The sequence below is a fragment of the Diospyros lotus genome, chromosome 1, assembly GCF_014633365.1.
Source record: "Diospyros lotus cultivar Yz01 chromosome 1, ASM1463336v1, whole genome shotgun sequence".
NCBI classification, from domain to species: Eukaryota; Viridiplantae; Streptophyta; class Magnoliopsida; order Ericales; family Ebenaceae; genus Diospyros; species Diospyros lotus.
Window position 1 is genome coordinate 45,180,188 of NC_068338.1, and position 12,339 is coordinate 45,192,526.

Here is a 12,339-nt window from a genome sequence, read left to right on the forward strand (position 1 = left end):
AGATAACCAATACTAACGTGGCAATGGTGAGTTATGGTGATTAATTTTTTTATTTTTATTTAATTTAACTAAAATTTAAGTGACCACCTTAGTAATGGAATGGGTATTCTAAACTATAGTGAATCTTTGTAAAATTGACCCAAACATAGAGGGTCTGGTTGGAATTTACTCAAAATTATTTGTGGAATTTATTGAGTTTTAATTATAGTTGCTTGATAAATATTTGAATATATCAAATGCATAGGGGATCTTTTCGACGAATGACCCAAACATAGGGGGTTTGGGTGCAATTAATTTAAAATTATTTTTTAAATTGATTGAGTTTTAGTTACAATTGTTTGATAAGTATTTAAATTTGATTGAAGGCACAAAATTACTGAATGGGACCTTAGAATTTTGATAAAAAAAAAATTCTGTTACAATTTTTAATTTTAAAATAATTTTGTTCTCTTGTCCTTTTATATATATATATACACACACTACAATCACCAAATAATTATTCATTAGAATATAAATAATTAAAAATAACATAAAAATATTTAAATTCTCAACTTTATACTTATTACGAGATATTGATTATCACCTCAGTTGTCCTTGAAAATAAATTTAAGACCTTTTAAATATCAACTTAAAAGATTGACTCATTTGAAATTATCACTTTAAGTGATGATTTTAGATTCAAGTTTTACATAATGTCTTGAAGTTATAGGACAATACTTTAATTTTATTAATGACTTTAATTATATTACTAATTAAACTCTAATTTAAAAATGACATCTAAAATTACATTTCAAATCGTGATCACGATACATGATTATTGTGTGGTGAGAGACAATTGCAACTATAAGATGTTTTTCAAATCTTGATTTAGGTTTTGATTTTGTGATTCTGTTTTTGTTTTATTTGAACAATTAAAATAGTTATTCCTATCTTTTTCATTCCACTTACAATATAACTTCTCCACAAATAGGATAGGAACATTTAGAATGTGATTTTGGGTGAAATTTTGTACATTTTAGTTTGATTGGAATATAATTGATGTCCAGATAATATTTTATCATGATGATTACATAATTTTAAATTTGAAAGTATAATATTTTATTTGGCAATTCTCAAATCATAGTATAACTAATTTGATATTTTCTTAAAATGTCAGGATAACATCTATAGTAAAGGAACTAACATAGTTTTGAATTTAAAAATATAATAATTTATTTAATGCTTTTTAAAGCATAATAATAGTTGATTTGTCATTTCGTCCCAGAATTTTCTTCTTCTTTGAGTTTTTGTGGAATGGAAATTAATTAATTCCACCCCTGAAATTATCCTCCTTTAGAGTTTAAACCCCCAGCCAGCAGCCCCTCCTTCCTTCGCTCATGTATGTTCCAATTCCGCACTCCAAACACGCCCTCACGGACGCAATTTATTCTTCCTTGTTTAATTCAAAAATCATTTGTGTCTCATTTCCACCCACAAGCCACAAAACGCCCTTTTCCATTTCCTTTTCTATTCTCTTTTTCCCCCATTTTCACTCGGCTTAGTACTTCCCTCAATCTCTTTCCTTCACTCATCAATTTTCCTTTTTTCCCCCAAAAAGGCGAAGAATCAAAGATCTAGACTCCCCCCCCCCCCACCAGGCAGCGGTCCCCGATTCCATCTCCGATCCCAGTTTCCAATTACTGACAAAAATTTTCCATTCCCAGGGATCCCAAACTCCGATCTTCCCTCGCTTTCATGGCCGATCCGACCATAGTCCCCCCCAGGTTCGACTCCAATCATCCAACAGCAAGCAAAACTTCACTTTCGCATCTTTATGCATGTATATCGATCTGTTTCTATGCATACGTACACAACATCTTCATTTTAACTAGTGAATATAGGATTTTGGGTTTAGTTGTGCATTTTCTCGGCCGCCAAACAGAGGCTTTAGTTAGTTTCTGCTAAGTGGGTGTTGTTGGCTTTGTTGAGTCGCATTTGTTTAGTTGACTTCCTCTTTGTTGGCAGATTGATGTTTTGCTAGTAAATTACTGGTTTTTTTGGGTCACTTAATTTGTAATGCAATCTACTGGGACAAAGAAAAGAAGGAACTTGAAGCGTTCAAGATCGTTTCCTTGCTGCGAGATGCCAGTGACTGATACCACTGTTGCAAAGGCTCTTGACGATTGCATTCTTTTTCCTGTTGAAGAGATTGTGCAGTATCCTTTGCCCGGTTATGGCGCCCCAACTTCAATCAGCTTCAGCCCTGATGATAGCTTGATAACCTTTTTGTTCAGTCCTGATTACAGCTTGAATAGGAAAGTGTTCACATTTGATCCCGAAACTTCTAGGCAAGAATTGTTTTTCAGTCCTCTTGATGGTGGGCTTGATGAGAGTAATATATCTGCGGAAGAGAAGTTGAGGAGGGAGAGGTTAAGGGAGCGGGGGCTCGGGGTCACCAGGTATGAATGGGTGAAGATGAGCTCGACGAGGAAGACGATTATGGTGCCGTTGCCAGCTGGGGTTTGTTTCCTTTCTTCTAATGATATTTGTTTTTAGCTAGTTGTCTTTATAGTGTGAAAATGAATGTGCTATCTCTGAATTACTGCTGTTTTGAGATTTGAGCTTCTTCTCCTTGTATTTGCTTGTAAAATTTGGCTTTGGCTTTGCCTTTGTGGGTTTCATGTTGATGATGGTTGACAATTCTATTATATTTGAATGTACTGAGTAAAGAGAAGGGCTATGATGTTTTGAGGAACATGGTGGATGAAAAAAGGGAAAAGGAATTTTTTTAGTAGTGTCTATCTTGTTTTTTGGATATTTTGGGGCTGAATACGATAACTATCTTTTTGATGAAAGAGCACATTCTAAATTAGCTCAAAAGAGATTTGTAATATGCATTAAACTGCAATTGCCAATAGAGGAGGAGAAAAGAATCTAGCAACAAAATGGAAGAGAGAATTGAATTGGCCCTAATATGTTTCTCTTGTCTTTTAAGCACCAGTTTCCTCACTTGTGGTTTTGGCAACTAACCAGTGTTGCAAACCATGTTTCCATAACCTTGTTCGCGTTTGGGAAAATGTCTAGTGGCTCATGATGGTAGGTATTGATGCAAGCGAGTGTCATGTACCTAGGGTTTGAATTGGCAGTCGGAAGGATCCGATAGAGCTAAGTCCATGAATAGAGGGAATTAAGGGAAGATTGGACAGAAATGGGGAAGAATTTAGAGAGAAATGAGAGAGAGTAGTAGAAAGAAACGAGAGGGAGATTGGAGAGAAATCTCAAGAGAAAAATGAGAATTTCATTCAATCAATTCAAGCATAATCCCCATCTGATTACAATAGCCCTTTATATAGGCATATTTGATTGCATAACCACCCCCATGATTCTAACTAATTGCTAAAATATCTCATAACAATTATCATAAGCCTATTACTATATTATCCCTTTAATGCTCATTGGATCATGACAATTCCCCCCTCTTTGAGAGAGTTCTTATCCCTAAGAACTTGCAGCAAGTAGCCATTGCTTCATCCAATTCTTGCCTTCTCTATCTGATTTACCTTTCTCCTTCTAGGCCTCTTCTTCTTCCTCGTTCTTAAGTGTCCAAGATCAATCCTAGGCCTAAGTTGCCCCAAAACTTCCATAGGAGAAACTTTATAGAATTCAAGCCCAATACAACCACCTCCTTCTATAGTTGTCCAGTCAAATTCGGTCTTCCATTGAAGAACATGATCACCACACCCAACTTGATATGGTTAACAGTTGAAACTTGGAGTCTAAAGGAAGAATTAATTGTGTCCACGACTTCCTTTGATAGTTCATCCTTGTCCCATACACGACTTCCTTTGATAGTTCATCCTTGTCCCATACAAGTAAGTAAGGTAAGCATGTATTCCTAATTGCAGTTATTGCATTTCCATCTAGCCCACTGTCATGTTCTATTGCAAAACTACCAGCAACATCCTGGAAATGTAGCAATGGTGAATTGTAGACTTGCCTTCAATACTCAGACCAAGGCTATTTGTGAGCATTAGAATTAGGAGCTACTTCAACTTCAATCCCAACCAATGGTTCCTCAGTGGCTACCATATGGCCTCCATCTTGATCATCTTTCCCAACTTGATTTACAGCCTGTTTATCAACTGAATCCTAAACGTTGTCCGCAATCAAAGGTAATAGAACAATGTCCTTAAGAATTCCAATATCCGTATAGATTGATGGTCCTTTAGTTAGATTTTTCTGATCCAATGCCGTTCCATTTCCCACAAACTTTCGATTCGAAACACCACCAAATCCTTTAGCCTATGCACTAGCCACTAGGGGTAACATGTTGGCATTGGCTTCCTTGGTCATTTCCTCAAATGTTTCCCCATTATTCCCTTGCAGCCTTTCAGTAGGTGCATCTTGAGAGGTTATTTCTTCTTCTAATTTCTTCGTCTCAGCAGGAGAATTCCTCTCCAATTCTAGAAACTCCTTGCTGCCTCCAGTTATCTCTGTCATTCGATTGGCTGCATCATTCAACTCTAGTTTAGGACTTCCATGATTATCATTTGGAGCATCCTCATCAAGAACTTCTTTTCCAAAAATATTTGACGGTCCCTTTGCATCTGCTACCCTATCTATCTAATTGTTACCGATTCCCTTTGGATAATGCCATTCACCACTAATATCATCTTTGATGTTACACTCCTCCTCCTTGATAATTCAACCTAAATTAAAATACTCCTTGTAGCTTCTGCCTAAATTGGAATACTTCTTCTGCTCAACATCGAAGGTGAGCAATGAATCTGATTCCCTCCAACTTGACTTCTCCTTCGGCTGCTCCATTTTTTAGGAATTCCTCTTTGTTAAAACTCCCATGATAATCATTGAAGAATTCAGCGGGAAAGCTATAGTGATACTTCTTAGTTAGTATTATCACAAACTCCTAGAATTGCTCGTGTATCATATGGCCGAATTCCTTGCTCGATTCATGTGTCATACTGCTTATTTCCTTACGCTTTTGACTAAACTAATTATCCAACTTTTCCCATGCCTAATTCTTCTGGCCAAATTGCTCATGATTCCTGTTGTTTCCAATTGAAAATGTTATCTTCTTCTGCTGCCATTGAGGCTCCGACTGTCTCATGTGTGCACTGCTTCCCAAGGTTTCACAAGTAGGACATCCCACTGAAAATGCAGCATCATTCTGTTGCAATTGAGACTCCATTGGTCTCATACGTGCATTGCTCCCCATGGTCGATTTAGTGGAAGCAGTATACTTCGATGACCAAGGCATATAAGTTCTATACATCTCCAAAAATTTAAAAGGAAATTCGGATCGGCTAACCTGCTTCACCCCTTCCCCTTCAAACTAGTGGTTGCTCGCTTGTTGGAAATTAACCACATTGGTGGCAATATTTGAAAACCATTCAGAATTCTCTTGGCTAGATTGTCGTCGAAGTCCTTCTCTCGAACTCCGAACCTACAACAAATACCTTCCAAATCAGATAAGAAGCTCAACCTATCCACCGTCAATTCAGATTTGCAATGGCTATGACCCACCCAATCACTGTCCATTGGCAGCGACCACTGGCTCGGTTTCGTAATTTATCAGAATTGCTTCACCTAATCACCAATGTAAATCACTGTTGGAGATTAATAATAGAGTCGGATCCTTGCTCGCTTCCAAAAGTCGAACAATCTTCCCAATCACCTTTTTCGATCTACTCTGCTCGCGATCGTTGTGGATTCAATGATCGTATTCCCTGCCAACTCCTTCTAAAATCAAATTAGAAGCGACCACTTACCCGCCATCAATCACCTTCCCGTGTTGGGTTTTGCTTCTATGAGTCGCTTCTAGAATAGACTCCTGAATGTATAGACTCCAATCACACCACTAAAATGGTTCGACTCCGTTGCTTCATCAATTATGTGTTGTTTCCGGAATTGCCTCCTGCGACTTGTTCCTTTCCTCCACTGATTGCTAGTCAGCGTCAACATCTACAGTGAATTGGTTTCCGTCGGGACTACGAAATTTTACTAGAATTCAGTTGGATTCACCTGGCTTGCTCGTCCTCAATTCTAAACAAAATCACTAGAATCTTAGCTGAGCCAATCTACCTACCTCTCTTCAAATCCGAGTTGACACTCACCCCCTCGCATGTCGAAATCAATTCCGAGATTCAACTGGAAATCTTTTGGTTGTTTCTTTATCACGAACTTGTAGTTTACCAGAATAGTTAGAGTTGCACTGGAAGAAGAAATTGACAACTAAAGGACTGCTCCAAGAGTCGCCTCTACCTTGTTTTCTCGTATGCACACTTTAATTATCGCCTAGGCCTCCTTTAGTTGGAAATCACTTCCAATTTTGAGGATCCATTGCTTCGGTCGGCAGCCGTCGATATCCGCCGAACCTTAATCAGCAACAAAAATTGCCAAGGAAAGATACTCTGATACCAATTGTCATGTACCTAGGGTTTGAATTGGCAGCTGGAAGGATCTGATAGAGCTAAGTCCAAGAGTAGAGGGAATTAGGGGAAGATTAGACAGAAATGAGGAAGAATTTAGAGAGAAATGAGGGAGAGTAGTAGAGAGAAACAAGCGGGAGATTGGAGAGAAATCTAGAGAGAAAAATGAGAATTTCATTCAATCAATTCAAGCATAATCTCCATTTGATTATAGTAGCCCTTTATATAGGCATATCTGATTGCATAACCACCCCCATGCTTCTAACTAATTGTTAAAATATCTCATAACAATTATCATGAGTCTATTACTATATTACCCCTTTAATGCTCCTTGGGTCATGACAGCGAGTCACTAAGAAGCTAACCAAATGATTGTGTTGAGACAATGAAGATATTAAAATGGACTGGGTAAAGGATGAAGCAGTCTGGCTGTTTGATGACCCTGTAGTTTTGTAGTTTATTCTTCTCTTGCATTCTTCAAGTTACTTATGCATTCAACTACTCCTTAGAGATTCTCTCTCTCTTTCCCTTTTAGTCCCCGTCTTAAGCTGTTAAATTAACTATAAAAGGTTCTGACAAGTTTCTTCGATCTAATATAAATAGTCAAATTCGCATTAAACAATTTTTGGCATGGGCTGCTTTTGCATGCAGTGTCTTAGATTTCATTAAGCAATTTTGGTTCAAGTTGTGGAATTAGCCTCTTTGCAAAATAAGGGTAAGGCTTTTACAAAAACAAGCCTCCCCCAACCATTGCAAAAGAGAGAGACTCTTCCACTAGGTATGCCCTTTATTCCGTTCTATTTGATTTTATCTTCCTCAAACTACATTATTTTAGACTGAACTTTCACAGGAAAGCACCTTGGAATTTTTAGGTGATACATTTATACATTAACTTTTTTTTTTTTTTTTTTGAAATAAGTGATCACAGATATATTATTAATTAAACCAAAGGAGAAATACACCAATGACCCGGAACAAGAGAATTCCATACAATCCATGATTTAGATGGTTATCATTTAGTGAAACTTAATATGATTTCCTTGTCAACATCACAAACGACTGTTGAAGTTCTATTGAACTGAACTGTTGATTTAAATGTTATACATCATTCCCATTATGTTAATTTCTTTGAATCTTTTTGGCATGCTTGTATACTTTTTTAACCTACTGTTGTTGCTGTTGTCTGCTGAACTGATTGACATGTTGCTCTCAAGGTGGCCTTTGGGTTGCTTCATGTGTCGATGGATTTGTAGAAGAAAAATGCTATTGGTACATCATGGTGTACATCTTGGGCTACACAATGATGTTCCAATATCTAAAATGCCCTCACCCAAGTTGCTGAGATGCAGTGAGGAGCAGTGAGACGAGGGGTATTTATGTCATTTATATGCATTGTGCAGCCCAAGATGTACATAAATGATGTACGAGTAGCATGACTCTTTCTAGAAAGGAGTGAATTTTGTTTTGAGCTCAAATTCATTATTATCTAGGAGGATGCATATTGGAACTGTAATCCATTACCTTGTCATATCAAATAATTCATCCACAGATCTTTTGAAATTTAGGATTAATCAAAATTTTTCATCAGAAGTCAAATCCGTTCACTTCAAATTATTGATCTAGTGACGACCTTAAGTACTATTACTGATTGTCAATTATATGTTTGATTATCACCCTGGGCTTCCCTATGTTTTAGTCATTTCAATAATAGATTATTGCAGTTTTATTCTTTTATGAATGCACTTTTATAATTTGTGGACAGGTTTATTTTCAAGATTTTGCATTACAGCCGGAGCTTAGGCTTCCAAGCACGTCATCCTCTCCAATCATTGATCCACATCTTTCACCAGACGGTTCCATGCTTGCTTATGTGAGGGATTACGAGTTGCATGTGTTTAACATCTTTCACGATGAGTCAAAGCAGTTGACGTTTGGCGCTGATGGAAATATTTTGGTAAGCTTTAGTTTTTCAAGCAAGCATAAGGGTTTATTAGTTGCGTGCTGTCTTTCTTCATTATATTTATTTTCTTGTCTGCTTATATGCATTTCTTCAGAATATTCAGAAGTTGTAGGGCCTCAGTAACTTGTGTTACATTAGCACCTAACTGCAAACAAGAAAAAAGGTGAATGATTTCTCATTATAAACGGGAAGACTTAGGATATGCTAAAAAAGTCTGTAGAATTGGAATTAGCTTCTCTGTTTCATTTTGGTTCCTCTCCCACCTTAGCAACGACAACATATGAAAGCCCTAGTTGCACCCTCACCCTGAGAAATAAATAAATGAAACCGAAAAATAAAGATATGATTATTCCACTTCTATTTTTTTGATTAATACTTTTCTAGGTTCCATTACTCTTGCTTACCAAGTGATTGATGGTGACCAAATGTTTGGGCAAGATGGTTAACTTGGATTTTGTAAGGGAAGAAATTTGAAATTTAGCATAATTTCACTTCAGAGAAAAGAACCTTTGAAGTAATAACATCTGTCAGATGCTGACATGGTCTGAGGATTGGATTTTAATCTGCATACAGATTGAATGAGATGTTCAGATACTGCATCACCTGGTTTCTTTATTCTTATCAAAAGAAGAGAGTGCTTTTATATTTTGTAGTTCACGATCTATGTGATGGATGACATAATCGCTGTCTCTATTAAGTTTGATATATCTAATGTAGATTTTATGATCCTACGCTTTCGATGTTGTAAAGATTTTGTTGTTGAAAATGACATAAATTTCTTGCTTTATATTTCAGACTCATGGTCTTGCGGAATACATAGCACAGGTGAGATTATGAGACCTCCTTTGTTCTTTTAGTGTTACTACTTTTGTTTCAGATATGCAACTATGCATCTTACTTTCGTTAGGAGGATCAGAGCAAGGCTATTTTTGTAACAAAAAACAAAGATGTATTTTGAAATTGCTAAAGAAAACGGTTCATTTTGCATTACCTTGTATTAAATGCTATAATATGGTTGCATTTGATGTTTGATGACCGTAGGAAGAGATGGATCGGAAGAATGGGTACTGGTGGTCTCTGGACAGCAAATTTATAGCATTCACACAAGTTGATTCATCGGACATACCACTTTTCAGAATCATGCACCAGGGTAAAAGTACAGTTGGTCCAGAGGCACAGGAAGACCATGCTTATCCATTTGCCGGGGCTTCAAATGTCAGAGTCCGCCTCGGGGTAGTTTCTGCCAGTGGAGGTCCCGTAACTTGGATGGACCTCCACTGCGGAGAAAAGAATCATCAAGCAAATGACGATGAGGAATACTTGGCCAGAGTCAACTGGATGCACGGAAATATCCTTACTGCCCAGGTTTTGAACCGATTGCATACCAGATTAAAGCTCGTAAGGTTTGATATCAAAACGGGTCAAAGAAAAGTTATAATGGTTGAAGAGCTAGACACATGGGTTAATCTGCACGACTGCTTCACTCCTTTGGACAAAGGACAAACCAAATCCTCTGGCGGGTTTATTTGGGCTAGTGAAAAAACAGGATTTAGGCACTTATATGTGCATGACATAGGCGGGGTTTGCTTGGGACCTATAACCAAAGGCGATTGGATGGTTGAGCAAATTGCTGGCGTAAATGAGGCTGCCGGGCTTGTATATTTCACTGGAACTCTGGACGGGCCTTTGGAATCTCACCTTTATTGTGCTAAACTTTTCCCAGATGAAATGTATCCCCCAGTGAGACTCACTCAAGGGAAAGGAAGACACGTGGTCGTGCTCGACCATAAATTGCAAAGATTTGTTGATAGTCACGATTCTCTGGCTTCTCCACCTAGAATATCACTTTGCTCTCTGCAGGATGGAAGCTTAATTATGCTTCTGTTTGAACAACCATTCACCATCCCGAGATTCAAAAGGCTTCAACTCGAGCCTCCAGAGATTTTTCAGGTCCAAGCAAACGACGGGACTACTTTATTTGGGGCATTGTACAAACCTGATGAGGCAAAGTTTGGACCTCCACCGTACAAAACATTGATCAGCGTGTATGGCGGTCCGAGCGTGCAGCTCGTTTGCGATTCGTGGATGAACACTGTTGACATGAGAGCTCAGTATCTCCGGAGCAAAGGCATCTTAGTATGGAAGGTGAATGTGAATAAATAAATATGGTAATTCATTTTTGTGTTAACGAAAATGAAAAGAACCGTGCTAATGGTCGCTCGCTCCTATTGCATTTTACAGTTAGATAACAGAGGAACCGCTCGTCGAGGACTTAAGTTTGAAGGTGCCCTAAAGTACAATGTTGGAGGCGTTGACGCGGAGGATCAACTGGCAGGCGCTGAATGGCTCATCAAGCAGGGGCTGGCGAAAGTTGGGCACGTTGGTCTGTATGGATGGAGCTACGGCGGATACCTCTCGGCCATGACCCTAGCCAGGTTCCCCAACGTCTTCAGGTGTGCGGTTTCTGGCGCTCCCGTGACGTCGTGGGATGGCTACGACACGTTCTACACGGAGAAGTACATGGGGCTGCCCTCGGAGAACAGGGAAGGGTACAGGACCAGCTCGGTGATGCACCACGTGGACAACATCCAAGGGAAGTTGTTACTCGTGCATGGGATGATCGATGAAAACGTGCATTTTAGACACACGGCGAGGCTCGTCAACGCGTTTGTGGCTGCCGGAAAGCCCTACGAGTTGTTGATCTTCCCGGACGAGCGACACATGCCGCGCCGCCTCCGGGACAGGATTTACATGGAGGAGAGAATCTGGGACTTCATAAGCAGGAACTTGTAAATGATCTTCATCATCATCATCTTCTTCTTCTTCTTCATGTTGCCTCTCTCTCTCTGTTTTTGAGGCTGATGATCGGGAGATCAGATCACTAATCAGGACTTTTTTGTTTTTGGTTTCTTTTTTGTTGTTGAGTGAGTACTGAGTAATGAACTTGCATACAAGTTTTTGGATATTCCATAATGAAACGGGGGCATTCTGTCGGCTGTCCTTGTAACTTTGGTGCCACTCTCACTCTCTCTTGAACATAAAAGCTCTTTAAAACTGCAAAACCTTTTGCACTTTTTCTAGAAAACTTCTTCTTTCATTAGAGAACTATGAATTGTGTTTGTACCTAGTCTTGCTATAACATAGTTGTAACTAAATACCATCTTATTTTTACAAAAATGTTATGTTACTCGCATTGAAAATATAACACTTGCCTACGTAAATAAATTGAGAAAGAAACCCCATTGAAAATATAACATTTGCTTGTAAACAAATTGAGAGAGAAGCCCCATGCAAGCTCACGTCAAGTGCAGGTAACATAACAGGTCTACTTATTCTTAACCTTGCAATGCTAAATATTTATGTCTAATGTTAGTTAGTATTTATGCCCATAAAAAAAACACAATTATAGATGAAAAACCTTTACTTCATAATGGTTTTTTTTTTTTTCATATACAAAATTTAGATACAAATCTATAATTATTTTATTATTATAATGTTTTCTTTTACATGAAAGCTATTATAGAACAAATTTTTTTATTTATAATTGTAGTTTTAACTAGTTTAAATAATTTTTTATATTGCGAATCTGGGAATCAATTTATTACTTATAAAATTTAATAATTTATTTTTGCTGTTGTTTGAATATAATAATAAATTTATTTAACTGGAAACGTCGTCGTCAAATTATCTGAATCTGCAAAAATAAGAAAACAATCAAAGGGTGCGGTGAAATCCTCGCTCAAATACTCCGATACTTAAATTAGACACTAAATATGATGAAAGAAACTTTATTGAAATTAGTATAAGAGATGTTGTTATACCTTTTCAGAAATGAGTGTGTGTTCATTTATAAAGAAATATTGAATAATTTTTAATATAACCGAATTAAGATTCTTGTAAATAACGTTTATTTTGATTAATCTTACTTTGATTGAGATTAAAATTATTATA

At 37.6% G+C, this 12,339-nt stretch overlaps 1 protein-coding gene across 1 annotated transcript; it reads left to right on the forward strand.

Annotated features, from left to right (window-relative positions):
- Positions 1-1,453: 1,453 nt before the first annotated feature.
- On the forward strand, positions 1,454-11,395 carry LOC127805578 (uncharacterized). The gene is made up of 6 exons (XM_052342335.1): positions 1,454-1,763; positions 2,005-2,499; positions 8,191-8,382; positions 9,184-9,213; positions 9,430-10,533; positions 10,630-11,395. Exons 2-6 carry the CDS (start codon positions 2,056-2,058, stop codon positions 11,179-11,181), a joined length of 2,322 nt encoding a protein of 773 aa, XP_052198295.1. The 5' UTR covers positions 1,454-1,763; positions 2,005-2,055; the 3' UTR covers positions 11,182-11,395.
- The last annotated feature ends 944 nt before the right edge of the window (positions 11,396-12,339 follow it).

Bases quoted from the DNA above. Each gene is read 5' to 3' on its own strand.
- LOC127805578 (XM_052342335.1), top strand. From the start codon at position 2,056: ATGCAATCTACTGGGACAAAGAAAAGAAGGAACTTGAAGCGTTCAAGA. The intron at 2,500-8,190 runs GTTTGTTTCCTT...ATTTGTGGACAG, and splicing joins TGGTGCCGTTGCCAGCTGGG to GTTTATTTTCAAGATTTTGC. The intron at 8,383-9,183 runs GTAAGCTTTAGT...TTTATATTTCAG, and splicing joins GCGCTGATGGAAATATTTTG to ACTCATGGTCTTGCGGAATA.